This window comes from Doryrhamphus excisus, chromosome 12 (genome assembly GCF_030265055.1).
Source record: "Doryrhamphus excisus isolate RoL2022-K1 chromosome 12, RoL_Dexc_1.0, whole genome shotgun sequence".
NCBI classification, from domain to species: domain Eukaryota; kingdom Metazoa; phylum Chordata; class Actinopteri; order Syngnathiformes; family Syngnathidae; genus Doryrhamphus; species Doryrhamphus excisus.
Genome location: NC_080477.1, coordinates 18,734,303 through 18,751,700, shown reverse-complemented (window position 1 = coordinate 18,751,700; position 17,398 = coordinate 18,734,303). Strand labels below are relative to the sequence as shown.

The 17,398-nt window shown below is 39.0% G+C and overlaps 1 protein-coding gene across 2 annotated transcripts in view; it reads right to left on the bottom strand.

The window, feature by feature from the left end:
• Nucleotides 1-17,398, bottom strand: part of hcn4 (hyperpolarization activated cyclic nucleotide-gated potassium channel 4) — a 103,954-nt gene extending 86,556 nt beyond the window's left edge. For both annotated transcript variants that reach the window (XM_058089022.1, XM_058089023.1), the window contains exon 1: nucleotides 15,993-17,398. In XM_058089022.1, coding sequence (XP_057945005.1) covers nucleotides 15,993-16,702 — 710 coding nt within the window. In that variant the 5' untranslated portion in view covers nucleotides 16,703-17,398. The remainder of the gene's footprint in view (nucleotides 1-15,992) is intronic.

The window sequence follows — 17,398 nt, the reverse complement described above, 5'->3', positions numbered from 1 at the left end:
TGTCACTTCGAATCTTCCAACACTGAATAAAGTTTTTTAATCAGATTAATCAATTAATTGATTAATAATAATAATTAATCATAATTAATTGGAAAAAATGAACCATTACTAAAATAAACACCAGTTGTATCTTTCTTTTAATAAATTACAGAAAAAAGGGGCATATTTCAGATAAAGTTATAAATGGTGATTAATCATAATTAATCTAGACGATTCAGGTATCAACTTATTGCCACCTTTATATAAGTAATGGTCTCACTTTGGCGACCCTCGTGAGGAAAAGCAGTAGAAAATGAATGAATGAATGAATGAAATTAATCAATTTCTGGGTCAATTTCTGGGTCACTATCATAAAACATTAAATGTCCAGGTATTTTGAATAACCCCGCACGTGAAAAATGAAAAAAAATGGAATCTTTCCTCCAATAAAAGCTTCCATTTTCCCGGCTTTGCTGTGTGGCACTTCTACATAAACTTCAAAGATACGCCACGTTCTCTGAACCTGCAGAGATCTTTACAAGGATCGTCTATTCTGTGTATATCTAAAATGGTTAGTCGTAACTGAAATGGAAATTGCACAGTTGGAATTGTTCCATTATTGAGCTGTAGTGATGATAACATCTCAGATAAGGTGTGGGCTTTTCTTGATTTATGATTTAATCCTGACATGACACCAATATCATGGATTTTGTTGACTGGCTCTGATATGAACCGCCGTTTCGTGCTGTAAAATGAGTTGCAGTGGAAGTCATTATCCATGTGATGTTTGCAAAATACGCACACAATTTAAATTACGCAGGTAATATTGACAAAGTAACAATTGCCAACCTTTGCACTTTAATTAGCATGCCTTCTGTTTTGCTTGTAAGACAGCAGCTGCAAAGCAAAAGGTGATTGAAACATTCTGCTACTGTTAAAGAGACGCTAGGTTAACAGAAATGTGGTTGAATTTTCAGATGATTTGGAGCTGTTAACTACAGCTGCAACTATTAATCAAAAAATAATTGATTAGGCAGTTAATCGACAATTATTTTTGGTAATTAATTCCATTTTTAAAAATATAAAAAAAAATGCAAAAAAAATCAAATATAATTTTTAAAAAATATGAAAATATTATCTGATTTCAGCCTCTCAAAAGCAGACCTATTGTTATTGTGTTTTAGCCAAAATAAGATATTCACACAAAAAAACAGCCATGGGAATTTTTGCCTCTTTTCTGATATGTTGAAGACCAAACACTAACTGTAGGTGTTTGCTTCATATTAATTTGGTGTATTTATGGCCTAACCGATTAATTGACCATTAATTGAAACAATAAGCTTCATATTAATCGACTCAGAAAATGATCAGGATTGTATTTTTGTGTAAATTTTTAGTTTTACTGAAGGTATTTCAATTTTTTATTATTATTTAACATTATATTCGGCTGCACGGCGGATAAGTGGTTAGCGCGCAGACCTCAAAGCTCAGAGACCCAAGTTCAATTCCACCCTCGGCCATCTCTGTGTGGGGTTTGCATGTTCTCCCCGTGCATGTGTGGGTTTTCTGCGTGGGTATGAACGTGAGTGTGAATGGTTGTTTGTCTATATGTGCCCTGTGATTGGCTGGCCACCAGTCCCGCCTCTCACCCGAAAACAGCTGGGATAGGCTCCAGCACCCCGAAAATTAAAAATGTGTTTTTTTAATCAGATTAATCAATTAATTTTTAAAAAAAGAATGAACTGTTACTAAAATAAACACAAGTTGTATCTTTCTTTTAATAAATTACAGTAAAAAGGGGCATATTTCAGATAAAGTTGCAAATGGTGATTAATCATAATTAACTGATTTAAAAACTGATCAATCTGATTAAAAATTTGTATATTTTATACATGTTTTATGATCTGGCAGTGATTGAACACAGTAAAAAAATGGTTTAGAGTGCACGCAGAGGTGGCCACCCCACTAGCCACCCCACTCTCCGGCCACCCTTATGTAAGTAATGGTCTCACTTTGGTGTCAAAAAAATTGCAGAATACCAAATGTTGTGGTTTGTTGTAATTTTGATCTATCACTGTATTTGTGTTATTTGTGTATTTTTACTTCAGTTCTCTTTACTGTATTGAATATCCCAATGTAGCATTTTCAGCACAGTATGCCCATTATATTTGTTTTGGTGTGTATCTCTAGCAATCTTTATCCAATCATGCTGGAATTGCATGTTTTCCTTTTTCCACCCAGGTACGAATTTCTTGATTTCCATATTTCCATATCAGTAGAATGGGTCAGTTCAAATCAGTTCAAAATAGCTTTGAGTCTAAACAATATTCCCTTAATTAAATCACTGGAGTTTTCTTGCAGCGTGTTGTTGACATGGCATGACAAATAAGCATTGCCTGAACCGACCCCGGCTTGAAACATTGATAGAAATTAAAGTGGCAAATTCCGCTCAGAGCGTCCAGCCGAGGAAAGGGAGGGGGGGGGGCGAAGAAAAAAAAAAAACTTAAATATGTGGTGTTGAAGGTGTTAAAAACTGGTTTTGGCAGGCGAGTGCGACTGTGTATCCACCTGGGGAGATTCTAAATTGATGTGGCAGTGCAAAGGATGGTGGAGCAAGGAGTGGGGGGGGGGGGACACACAACATTACATTTGTTAGGTGAGCGAAATACATCAAGCCGGGTGACGGGAAGAAAACTCCTGCAGGTTTTGCCTATTTTCAAATTGTATATGATGTCCAATCAATCAATGTAATCTCACCTCCAGATTACCATCACAAGGTTAAAACTCCACTCTCCGACTAATACATAAAGCAGTATTAAATGACAGATCAGTATGGGAGGGGGGGCGGAAGTGGAGGAAATCTCTGACTCCCTGGCATGCAAAATCTCATTTTTTAAAGTTGGGATCACGTGTGCAGATTTCACACTGCTTCACTTAGCGAGGGAGGTCACACGGTATAGCGTTCAATCATTCCGCCGCTTGTGACAGGCAACCTTCTACACACACATCCTCCCCTGCATGGGCTCCCTCCATTAAATAAATTGTGCCGTAATAATCTCTTGGCTCAATATTTTGTGGATGAGAGCGATGGCAGCCTATTTTGACTAGCCCACTTTTTGGGCCTGGCCAAAAAAAAACCTCTGTAATCCCCGTGTTTAACCGCCACTAAATTAAACGGGGAGTTATTCAACGTAAACCAGAGAAAAAGAAGACACAGACACCGAAGCCGCGCGCTGTGACAGTGTCAAAACCTTCCCATGCAGATTAGCGCTATAAAACATGCCCCCATTAAGGGCAAAAGCCGGCACGCTGAGGGTTCCGTTCATGCATCTTAATCCCAAAGGTTCATTACCACCGACAAAGACGTCTTTATTGCTATGAGTTGGTCTGTTTATTTCATTGTTTGCAACTTCCTGTTTATTGATTTCAATAAACCTACCATTTTTAAGGTGGATATTCTTTCAAGGATGTTCACATAAAAATTTGTTGTGGCTTGATACTTTATTGTGTTAATTCAAGCTAAATGATTAAAGCGCAGGCCTCACAGCTTGGAGACACGAGTTCAATTCCACCCTCGGCCATCTCTGAAGGAATATATTATAGTTAGTTATAGATAGTTTCACTTTTTGAGGTGCATCAGGAATAAAATGGAATATGAAATATTAATTAGGGCAATGTTAGCAGATGATATTGTCACAGGAATCCTTGCATGAGTACTCAGCCCGTTGGTCTTCTTATATTATTATTATTATTATTAATAATAATAATAATAATAATAATAATAATAATAATAATAATAATAATAATAATAATAATAATAATAATAATAATAATAATAATAGTAATAATAATAATAATAATAATAATAATAATAATAATAATACACAGTTAAAACATGAGTAAAAGCGGGCCGGGGCACATTACAATATTATATACAATATGTACAAATATTACAATATTTGCTGGAGGAATAAACACTCTTGGGCAATCAACTGCATGAAAATGACTTGTATTATAAAAAAATGAAAAAATGAAAACAAAGGTTGCCGCAAAATTCCATCATCTCGTGGTTCACAACGAAAATATATATGAAAATATAAAATTAAAAACTTGCTGCTCCAATTTTATTTTTTACTATGTTAATACGTATGCAGGCTGCAAGGTGGACAAGTGGTTAGCACGCAGGCCTCACAGCTAGGAGACCCGAGTTCAATTCCTCCCTCGGCTATCTCCGAAGGAATATATTAGTCTCACTTTTTGAGGTGCACCAGGAATAAAATGGAATATGAAATATTAATTAGGTCAATGTTAGCAGGTGATATTGTCACAGGAATCCTTGCATGAGTACTCAGCCCGTTAGTCTTCTTATATTACAATATTTGCAGGAGGAATAAACACACTTGGGCAATCAACTGCATAAAAATGACTTGCATTATAAAAAGGAAAAAATGGGGGAAAAAAAAGTTGCCGCAAAATTCCATCATCTCGTGGTTCAGAACGTGATACAGTATTTGAAAATATAAAATTAAAATATTGGTGCTCCAATTTAATTTTTCAATATGCTAATATGTATGCGGGCTGCAAGGTGGACAAGTGGTTAGCACGCAGGCCTCACAGCTAGGAGACCCGAGTTCAATTCCACCCTCGGGCATCTCTGTGTGGAGTTTGCATGTTCTCCCCGTGCATGCGTGGGTTTTCTCCGGGTACTCCGGTTTCCTCCCACATTTCAAAAACATGCTAGGTTAATTGGCGACTCCAAATTGTCCATAGGTATGAATGTGAGTGTGAATGGTTGTTTGTCTATATGTGCCCTGTGATTGGCTGGCCACCAGTCCAGAGTGTACCCCGCCTCTCGTCCCGAAGACAGCTGGGATAGGCTCCAACATCCATTCGCATCTTCTTCTACTGTGGAAAACACATGTAAACAAGATGGCCGCGGCGCTCCGTCTGCTGACAATTCTGTGTCAACCAATTAACACGCAGTAGTGTGTCTAGCTCCACTGTCCGCAAACACACACCCATGCGTAACACACAAAGGAAACAACTGGAATGCAATCAAATGGAGGGCTGCCACTAAGGATTACTATTGATTAATCTGAAGCTTGTTGTTTTGATTAATCGAGTATTCGGTTAGGCCCTGGACGGCCCGAATCAATATGAACCAAACATAAACAATTAGCGGTTTGGTCCTCAACAAACACAGAGATAGTAGGTAAACATTTGAGAGGATTTTTAAATAATTTTAAAAAAGATTAATTGAAGACCAAAATAGTGAATTAATTGAATAATCGATTAATTAAGCCATTGAGTCATTGTTGCAGCAATGTGAATTGTTGCAAATGCATACATTCAGATTCTTGTCGCATCCTTTTAAATATTAATATTAGCTATTACAGCTATTAATATGAGCTATTACAGCTATTAGTATTAGTTATTACAGCTATTAATATTAGCTATTAATATTAGCTATTACAGCTATTAATCTCACTGTGTCAAAATGGCCATGATAGGATGCAGCATTTGTGATCGCCTCAGCTCGACTTTGTTCAAGGAGCAGAGTTCAGAGGTCAACATAACCCCCCGACTTTGACCCCCCCCCCACCTTTGTGACTGTATGCGTCTTTTCCATCTCATTTTTCAACGGCGACATTTGACGGCCCACGAGAACCAAACCAAATCGATAACGAAACACTCTCAAATCAGACGTAATCAACCCCAGTGAAATCATATAACGGCTGTTATTCCCACTGATCCTTTTTATCTGTCAGAAATTGCATGGAATTGTGTGACCACCACTGATCCACGTGCGGTATGTTACTGTATTCCCGACCCTATTATAAAAAAAAAAAAGTGACAAAATACAATCGTTAAAAAAAAAAAAAAGGTGATGTCTTTTCTGAGAATTCCTTTGCTGCTGTCTAGGTAAGTGTCTTCTGGGAAACAACGGCAGAGTGTGCAGGCGGAATAAAAAAGGCTGGTTGGGAAAGTCGACTTTACAGAAAGGATGGCAGGATTCGCTTGCAAAGGGATTTAACTGATTGACAGAAAACTGCAGGACAGCCAGTCCCCCCCTCCTGTCTATGATGGGGTTGGCAACAGGATTCTTAAAAAAAAAAAGGAATAGCTTAATAGAACCCTCAATGCAACGGGAATAAGGGAGGGGGAAAGTTCTAAACATGTGACACTTTCCTTTCTCTCTAGGGAAACGGGAAAGACTTCCCAACAGATGTGTCCTCTAGGCTCTGAATCACCAGATAATTAAAAGGCACTTGACGATCAGAGGGCTGCATTCTAATATTGTGCTGCATCTTTTGTCTGCTCTCGCCTTTATAGAACTCAACACCATAAGATTCGATACGCAAAGATACACAAAAATCATCTGGTTTTCATCTGGCAAAGATAGACTTTCATTGTCATTGTGGGCGCACGTTTTGTCCATCAGCAATCATAAGCATCGTCATGCTGAAACGAGTAACAGATTTTTATGGAATTGATAATAATAATAAGGCGGCACGGTGGTCGAGTGGTTAGCGCGCAGACCTCAAAGCTAGGGGACCAGGGTTCAATTCCACGCTCGGCCATCTCTGTGTGGAGTTTGCATGTTCTCCCCGTGCATGCATGGGTTTTCTCCGGGTACTCCGGTTTCCTCCCACATTCCAAAAACATGCTAGGTTAATTGGCGACTCCAAATTGTCCATAGGTATGAATGTGAGTGTGAATGGTTGTTTGTCTATATGTGCCCTGTGATTGGCTGGACACCAGTCCAGGGTGTACCCCGCCTCTTGCCCGAAGACAGCTGGGATAGGCTCCAGCACCCCCCGCGACCGTTGTGAGGAAAAGCGGTAGAAAATGAATAAAAATAAAAATAAAAATAAAAATAAAAATAAAAATAAAAATAAAAATAAAAATAAAAATAAAAATAAAAATAAAAATAAAAATAAAAATAAAAATAAAAATAAAAATAAAAATAAAAATAAAAATAAAAATAAAAATAAAATAAAAATAATGTCAATGCGGAAAAATGTGATGTGGATCATAGAAATACTGCACTGTGATACGGTATCTCAGTATAGTATTTGTAATTTATTTATTAATTTATTCAAAATTTGTAAAATTATTTGTACAAAATTACTGTTTACGTTGTACATTGTTGTTCATATTTGATGTCATCTATTCTCCACATTATTATTATTATTATTTATTATTATTAATTATTTATCTTCTTTTGTCTCTGATATTACATTTATGGCTGCCCAGAACGGACTTTATTATTGGAAAAATGGATTTGGTTTAAGTACGTTTCAGTTTGAGCCGAACCAACTGGAAGAGATGAATAATGCTAACCAAGGTTCCGCTGTAATTCGATTCTTTTCATACTTTCAAAAGTTAATTAATCCATTCATTCATTCATTTTCCATCTATCTATCATCCATCTATCATCTATCTATCTATCCATCCATCCATCCATCCATCCATCCATCCACATCCATTTTATTGTTCCTTTTGTCAGATAATTTAAACCTGCAAAAAAAAAAAGTCTGGTGCTTGTGTGTCTCACCGAGTATTTCACTTTTGTTGCACACTTGAAATTTGAATGATAGTTTCAAGAACTTAAAAGGTGCAATAGGTGAATTTGAAAATGTACAGTAAACCTCGGATATATCGGACTCGGATATATCGGAAATTCGCTCACAACGGACAGATAAAAAAGAACCGATTTTTCTGTAATGCATTTCCAATAAAAATTCATTGCATATATCGGATTTTTTATAACGGATTTCGCCTATTTCGGACAAAATCTCCAGTCCCGTTCCAATGCATTTCCATTAAATTTCCCTCGCATATATCGGATGGCCGCATCGTGGTGCTCCGATTCGCCGAATCGTGACAGGCCGCTATACGACGTCATTTGCAGCGTTTGCAGCGTTGCATGCGCGTCCAGGTACATTGGAAACATAGTCAAGGAAGTGCCTTTTTATAACGGATAAAATCCGATTTACGCATATACCGGATATAAATCCGATATATGCGTAAAACGGACATTTTCCGGTATACGCATATAACGGATTTCACTTATATCGGACAATACCAGTGGGAACAATTGAATCCGATATATCCGAGGTTTACTGTGATGAAAGGCAAAGTTTTATATTTTTATTTGAGTTGCACAACTTTGTTTTTTTTTTTTTAGACTTGAATGACATTTAAGGATATTTTTGTAAGGATCTTTCCCGTATTTTCGAGTTCAAATGTTGACAGGTCTGGTCGTCGCAGCTTCAATCACAAAGTCCTATCCACCATCGCAACGCAGATATTTATGGTCCTTGCGGGCTTAAAAGGCTGCCTCATTTGAAAAAGAATCTTCACAGAAGCAGTCATATCTTTTTTTTTTTCAAGGGGGGGGGGGTGCTCAGTGTCACCATGTCGCTGGCCGCATCTCCTCTCTGGAAGATGCTCGTTCAGAATGGAAGGCGGCTGTTCTGGGCTTTGGAGCTGGAAATGAGGCTGTAGATTGGATTATGATGCCGTTTTTAATCCCGTCTTTTTCCCCGGCTAGATATTGCTCCTCCCTACTTCTTAGCGTTATACAATACTTGACAAGGGAAGATTTTTGCCCAATTCTAGCGCGGTGATGACTATGTGATTCCTCGTGACACTCTAATTTGAGCTTATAGCGCTAAGGCTTTGATGCAGACATGGGAATAAAACTTTTTAGTCACTGCGACCCTTCTCTTCTTAAAAAAGGTCCCATTAAAAAAGGTCCCACTCACACTCACTGTGGACTTTAATTAGAGTCATCATGTCCCGTCTGATCCTGATTTCGGAGAATGTAGGTGTCCAAAGTAGCATTTCCCCCTTCAACGCATTAAAACTCAAATACAAGCTGAAAGTCGTTTCAACGTGTGTGGTGTCATCTTCCTGACAAGGCACGCTATTCCCTCGGCGTCTAACTTTGCTATTATTTTCCCAAAAAAACTTTCACTTTAATGCTGATGTATGACTAATAGACTAATAACGCAGACTTCCTCTGAGAGGTGGCTCAGTAATGGGGCCATTATAGTTTCATTTACGTGTGAAATGGTGCATTAAAAGTGGTGTTCCTTGTCTTCTCACTGTTAGCCACAGAGGAACATACAAGGATCTTCTAGACTCGACTCGACGGGACGAGATGCACGATATCTTTCTGCAGCGACACGTCTGTGGTTTTAATTGTACGGTGGAACCTCTTAGCTCAACAGAAATTTTAGACCTCTATAGTTGCACAAATAGAAGTTGTCTTCAGATCAGCCAAGTGTTTCCGTGCATCTGTTTTCATGAAGGGCATCTTTGATGGAAACCAGGAAGTAAGCAGTCTTCAATCTGCATTCAAGTTTTCAATCAAAGTATAAGTGACGTAACCGTCATTCGACATTTATGTGACTTTTATTAACATTTTTGGCTTCCCAGAACAAACTTTATTATTGGAAAAATTGGATTTGGTTTAAGTACGTTTCAGTTTGAGCCCAACCAACTGGAAGAGATGAATAATGCTAACCAAGGTTCCGCTATAATTCAATTCTTTTCATACTTTCAAAAGTTAATTCATCCATTCATTCATTCATTTTCCATCTATCCACCTATCCATCCATGTATCCATCCATCCACCCATCCATCCATCTATCTATAAAGCCACAAATAACACAATATATACAAAAGTAATATTTTCATAGTCATTCATTCATTTTCTACCGCTTTTCCTCACCAGAGTTGCAGGGGGTGCTGGAGCCTATCCCAGCTGTCTCTGTCTTCACGCGAGAGGCGGGGTACACGCTGTACTGGTGGCCAGCCAATCACAGGCACACATAGACAAATATTTATATGTTGTTGACATTTTGCGCCAGAGGCTGCTTGAGCAGCGCGAGAGCCCAGAGGGAGGCTGATGTCATTGCAGCTCCCTCAGGCAGATGCAATGCATTGTAAAAAAAATGTAAAAGATTTGTTATTTTTTCCATTGTAAACTCATATTGGTACATTCCTTCATTTTCTACCACTTATCCTCACAAGTGTCGCGGGGGTGCTGGAGCCTATCCCAGGGCACATATAGACAAACAACCATTCAAACTCACATTCATACCTATGGACAATTTGGAGTCGCTAATTAACCTAGCATGTTTTTGGAATGTGGGAGGAAACCGGAGTACCCGGAGAAAACCCACGCATGCACGGGGAGAACATGCAAACTCCACACAGAGATGGCCGATGGTGGAATTGACCTCGGGTCTCCTAGCTGTGAGGCCGGCGTGCTAACTTCTGGGCCGCAGAACGATCTTTCTTATAGGAAAAAAGGATTTGGTTTAAGTACGTTTCAGTTAGAGCCGGACCAACTAGAAAAGATTAATAATGCTAACCAAGGTTACGCTGTAATTTAATTATTTTTAACAGTTAAGCATGTTAAAATGTTCCGAAACAGAAAAACAGTCATGAAGAGTTCATGATGGTGACAGTTGGAATCATTTTTTTCAATTCCTATTATTTCCGATAAGGAAAATTCCAAATCTGAACAAATCGGAGGTCGACGAGCATCCCACAATGGATTGTAGCTGACCGTAGAAGCTCCACTGTTTAACTGAGCAATAAAACAATCATAATATTGAATGCACCACTAAATGTAACACAGTATCCAACCCCAGACCCCAAACAAGTTAGATAACCTTATTTTTTAGAGCATCCGCTCTCTCTTTCTGTGCAATTTAATCTCTCCATCTCGCCAAGAGATTCACACGTGCGTCGTACATGCAAGAGCGAGAGCGGCGGCAGCAGCAGCACCACCACCACCACCACGGCCTATTTCTGCATCCCGCTCAAAGACATTTCAAAACTGAGGGCTGGAGCCAAACTTCTGACCTTTCAGTATGAGGACACTCTCCCCAAGCCCCAAATCACCCTCTCTTGTGACATTTAACACGCTGAGTAAGAGAGCATAGGTGGGCGCAACGGCAAAAAGCAGATAGGAGGAATGCAAACTGAAATGGCCATCTGTTGAACTTTGACCTGTTCAAACTATGGATAAAAATATTACATGTCACCTACAGCAAGTGAAAATAGGAGACATTTGTCTGGAATGACTTTATATAAGATTTCCAAGTGTGTACGTAATTATTATTATTATTATTATTATTATTATTATTATTATTATTATTATTATTATTATTATTATTATTATTATTATTATTATTATTATTATTATTATTATTATTATTATTATTATTATTATTATTATTATTATTATTATTATTATTATTATTATTATTATTATTATTATTATTATTATTATTATTATTATTATTATTATTATTATTATTATTATTATTATTATTGTTGTTGTTGTTGTTGTTGTTGTTGTTATTATTGTTATTATTGTTATTATTGTTATTATTGTTATTATTCTCATTGTCATTATTATTATCATTATAATTCTTATTATTATTGTCATTATTTTTTTATTTTTATTTTTATTTTTATTTTTATTTTTATTTTTATTTTTATTTTTATTTTTATTTTTATTTTTATTTTTATTTTTATTTTTATTTTTATTTTTATTTTTATTTTTATTTTTATTTTTATTTTTATTTATTTTATTTTTTTTTATTGTCATTATTATTTTTATTATTATTATCATTATTTTTTATTATTATTATTATCATTATTATTATTATTATTATTATTATTCATTCATTTTCTATTGCTTATCCTTATGAGGGTCACGGGGTGCAGGAGCCTATCCCAGCTGTTATTGTTCACCTTGTGGAGGTGAAGCTCACCCTGCCACACACTGAAGATGCAATTGCGGTATTCATATAAAATACTTTTTATGACCCACATCTGTATATACCAGATGTGGCAAACGGTGCTTTATTTTGAAGGCTGGAAGTGTGGCGTGTGTGTGTGTGTTGAGAATGTTTTTTTTTCCTTCCACTTTGCAGTATTGAGACACACCTGGAAAGTGCACCCCAGGTGTGTGTGATTAGCAATCAGGTGGAGCTGGCATTAAGGAGACAAACAGGAAGCAGGTTCCTCTCTCTCAATCATTGTTGTGTATGTGACCAAGCCACACGTGCACTTGGTTGTTTGTGCTGTATGCTGTGTGTGCAGCCATTTTGCGTATAATTGTGTGTTGATTGCCTAGTGTGGCTGGTTTAGTTCCATGGAGAAATGTACTCGCTTATATTTCTGGTGAGTCTTTGTGTGGACTGGTGGCCAGCCAATCACAGGGCACATATAGACAAACAACCATTCACACTCACATTCATACCTATGGACAATTTGGAGTCGCCAATTAACCTAGCATGTTTTTGGAATGTGGGAGGAAACCGAAGTACCCGGAGAAAACCCACACATGCACGGGGAGAACATGCAAAAACTCCACACAGAGATGGTTGAGGGTGGAATTGAACTCGGGTCAGAAAAATGAAAACATTTTGCTTTGGTTCCAATTTTCTACAATAAAAGCTCTGATAAAACATTCCACTGTTCTCAAATATCTTCCTTTTTATTTTTCTGCACAAAATAAGATGAAAAATAAATAAACAAATCAAGAATAAAGAAAATCAATCAATCAGTAATAAATAAATATAATAATAATACTAATAAAATTGCAAATAATAAAAACTTAAGAAACCACATATAGTTGGTGGGTAGACAAATAATTTTTTTCAGATTAAAATGAACAAAGCATTATTAGAGCCCTGTAGACATGACAAAACACGACTATAGTCACATTTATACTTTTTTTTATTTACAACATATTGCGCAACTGCAGGGTCTCTGAGACACATGCTAACTCGCAAACTAGAGAGCTAGCGACCTAAACGGTAGCCTTCAAGTTATTTCTTTTAAACTTAAATAGCCAAAAACTTACCACTTCCACACGGATAGGGAGGATAACTATTAACAGTTATTTAACCTTTAACATGAACATTAATCAAACGTAATAATTTTTTCTGGGTACATGATACCATACAGCATCCATATCAAACTTGCGCGGGTCGCACTAACATTAAACTTTCATATCAAGGCGGGGGCCTCAAACTAGTGTCCTGTGGACCACATTTGGCCCGCGTGCCACGTGTTTAAGACCCCTGATGTATGGTGTTCCAAATGTACAGTGCATTGAGATACACTTTTGTAAATTGACTTAAATTTGGTTTCTGTCAGAGTTCCAGCCAAAAAACTGGAATAAAAAATTATATAGAAATTATAGATATCAGACTCTCCATTCACTGTAAGTGTGAATGGTTATGGCTTCTATCTGTTTCACCTCTATGAATGACAAATGTTTCCAAGGTGTAACTCCTCCCTTTGCTTAAAGACAGCTGGGTCCCAACCTTCTTAAATTATGTGACCCAGCACAGTTTGTCTTTTGTTAGTTTGTCTTTTTCACCAAACTCACACCAGCAAATTTGACACGTCTTTTCCGAGTCAGACATGTTGAAAAACATGGATTCTGTATCATGTGTTAATAACAAGACAAGGGAAAATGTACAAGAATCACAAAGCAGCTCTAGTGAATAGATGCACTGCTGAACTAAATCTGACACTGGCTGTAATTAAATATTTTTCTCCTTAATTACCGAGCCACAGGAAATGAGCTTGTGGAAAGGAAAGTAAAAAAAAAACGGATTTCATTACTCCCTATCAAGCTACGGACATTTCTTTTTATGTGATTTCACAGAGTCACATCATAGCTGTTTTTTTTGCCAATAAAGAAACACATATCTTCGCTTACGCCTCCTCTAAATAGTTTTGTGTGATATTCGAGCACGTATATACACAAAAGCTGAATACAGCAGACAGAATAAAGACCGAGCTGGCTCTGAGGTTCCGTGTGGCCATGAATCAAGATGCATATGGCCAATAACAAACTCAAGGGCACTAAGGAAGAACAATCGGTGGCTCATCCCAATACAGCAGAGTTAAAGTCGCTGCTTTAAAATTCCCTTAAATCCAACATAGAATTAGTCATTCTTTTTTTTTTTTACTAAATCCCCTTAAACGAGGGAAAGTTAAACGTCGAAAAATAACATTTTAAAAGATATATTGTATTATGTATCTTTCACAAAATAATCCTTGTATCAAGCAGTTGATGTTTGCTAAATACAAGGAGTCTTGAACCAGTCATGATGTGCTATATATATCACTATATTGACACTTACTATGGTACCCATTATGTCATTGGATGCTCATATCACCTTGTACTTCGGTACGGGACAAAAATTACAAAATATATATATTTTTTAAACTGTATTACAGAAAGCAGGAAGTGAACAAATGTAACAGTTACTGATTGTAAAAGAACCAGATAGAGGGTTTAGGATTTAATAAGCTTTGCTTCTTCCTACTCCTTTTGGACATGTGGAACTGTGAACTGATTATGTGATGCGTTCAATTGCAATCTGATGCATGTTCAAATGAAATAAAACCATTACCATTACCATAAATAGCATAGCTGTTCATCTTTAGGCCACAAACTACTGTTAAGCTTAACTCAGAGGCACCCCTGCTGGTTGCAGTCTAGTACTACACTCCAATATGCTTCAGTAGCTTCAAGGCGGAATTATTCATTCATTCATTCATTCATTTTCTACCGCTTTTTCCTCACGAGGGTCGCAGGGGGTGCTGGAGCCTATCCCAGCTGTCTTCGGGAGAGAGGCGGGGTACACCGTGGACTGGTCGCCAGCCAATCACAGGGCACATATAGACAAACAACCATTCACACTCACATTCATACCTATGGACAATTTGGAGTCGCTAATTAACCTAGCATATTTTTGGAATGTGTTAGTGTTCTTACAAAAAAAACACTAAACTCATCACACACCAACTTAACACTCAAAAGTTATAATTATGAAACCAGCTTAACCGACTCATTCATTCATTCATTTTCTACTGCTTATCCTCACGAGGGTCGCGCGGGGGTGCTGGAGCCTATCCCAGCTGTCTTCAGGCGAGAAGCGGGGTACACCCTGGACTGGTCGCCAGCCAATCACAGGGCACATATAGACAAACAACCATTCACACTCACATTCATAACTATGGACAATTAGCCTAGCATGTTTTTGGAATGTGTTAATGTTCTTACAAAAAAACACTAAACTCATCACACACCAACTTAATACTCAAAAGGTATAATTATGAAACCAGCTCAACCGAATCATTCATTCATTCATTTTCTGCCGCTTATTCTCACGAGGGTTGCGGAGGCGCTGGAGCCTATCCCAGCTGTCTTCGGGCAAGAGGCGGGGTACACCCTGGACTGGTCGCCAGCCAATCACAGGGCACATATAGACAAACAACCATTCACACTCACATTCATTCCTAGCATGTTTTTGGAATGTGGGAGGAAACCGGAGAAACCCGGAGAAAACCCACGCATGCACGGGGAGAACATGCAAATTCCACACAGAGGTGGCCGAGGGTGGAATTGAACTTGGGTCTCTGAGCTGTGAGGCCTGTGCGTTAACCACTCAACCACCGTGCAGCCTATACTATATTATGTAATACGAAAATAATCTATTTATAAATAAGGAATCCTATTAAGCCAGAAAACAGAAAAGCCTATATCTTAGTCCAAGGAACATATAGGGGAATTGAACCCTGGTCTCCTAGCTGTGAGGTCTGCGCGCTAACCACTATACCACTATAATATATCATTATATTAATGTATGCATACAAGCCTGAACAAATAAGGTATAGTGCATTTTCAGTTGTGCTTTTGTTTGTACATGTGCTAAATCGAGCTAAATTCCCATATTGGGAAAAGGCCGTTTTTCCATGGATTGTACCATAGGCCTCTTGAGAAATATGCATCTTAAAATAGTAAATGCAAATATTATTAATGTGGAGGGAAACTTGTTAAGAATACTCTCATTGTGTCAGTTTGTATTGTATTTCAATATAATAGTGAGTGGACACAACCATGCATTGAGAAAAGTACTATTTCAAATTTAAAAGGCATCAAACAGCTCAGTGTTTACCTGAAATCACTGTAGGGGTGAATAATCCAAAATCCGGCGGATTTAACCCGCTCTTGCTCCCTCTCGACCGCCTTCTCACTTCCAAACATCCTCAGGGAGAACTTGTTGACCCCAGGTTGGAGCATGGCCCCGAACTGCCGGTGCATGAACCCGGCCTGGTACAACCGCTCGTCGTCCGGTAGAATCTGATCAATTCCATCCAACTTTATGAACCCGGACTGGGCGTCCGCTTGGGACTCGTTCGGAGGCGCGCCACCGCCGCTTCCGCTACCTCCGCCCGCACCTCCGCTGCATCCTTGCGCGCCTTGCTCCGGAGCCACCTCGCCGATAGCTCCGGGTGGACTCTCCTCGCTAGGAGTGACGTCCCCTTCCGTGATGAGGCGCCTCTCCTCCGCGGAGTCCGAGTCGTGCACATGGCGGCTGGTAATAGACGAGAGGCTGCCCCTGAACCTCCGGCAGTCTCCATTGGAACTGGTCTTCATCGGTCTACCGATGTCCGTCTCCATGATGACGGACTCGCCGCTCTTGGTTTCCCCGATGCCTTTGCAGCTTCCACCGGAGGTGGGCGATGGCAAAGGCTTCATCCTGATGCTCTTCCTCCGCGTGTCCTTGTCTCCGTCTTCTCCTTCACCCATGATGGATGGTTTGTGTCCAATGTGATGGGGCAAACTATAAAGCCTTTTACGCATGGACGAGTGCAACCTGTCCATTATGACATTGAGAACAAACTGAACCAATCCACCTTTTTTAAAGACGAAGGGGACGATTTTTTTTGGTTAACGACCAGCCCCAAGCGTTTCTTATCTGTTTGTGAGCAGCGTGGAGCTAATCTGAATCCCTGAAAGCTTGCAACACATGACACGCACTCTCCTCGCTCGCCGCCGATGCCGCTGCTGTTGGTGGTGTCTCTCAGAGAAATGAACCGCACATTTTTTTGGCTCCTTGCAAAATTCCACTACCTGTTTCCCTCTCACGCACAGTCTGGGCGGTCCGCACGACCACAGCGTCCCTGACCTACACGCACATATTTGCGCCTCGTCGACATGGTGCGCAAAAGTGGAAAAAACTGCCTGAAAGTCACCTTTCCCTGACATGTGAGGGGACGCGCCGATGAGGAGGAGGATGAGGACGAGAGAAGGGTCACGCACGGAGAAGAGAGGCTTGCACCCCCCACTCTCCTCATGGAGGCGTCTTACAAGGAGCCGTCACGCCGCTCAAAAAACAAACAAAAAAAAAAAAAAACACGGCGACGATCATGATGAGGAAAACGCACGGCGACGTTCCAAGGAGCGCTGCGCTGACATCACTCACCCATCCCCGACCGGCGGTGCGTTTAGGTGAAAGCGTGAATATTCATGATGCTGATCTGTTGGGTTGCCATAGGAGCGAGGGGCTGCGAGTCTAAG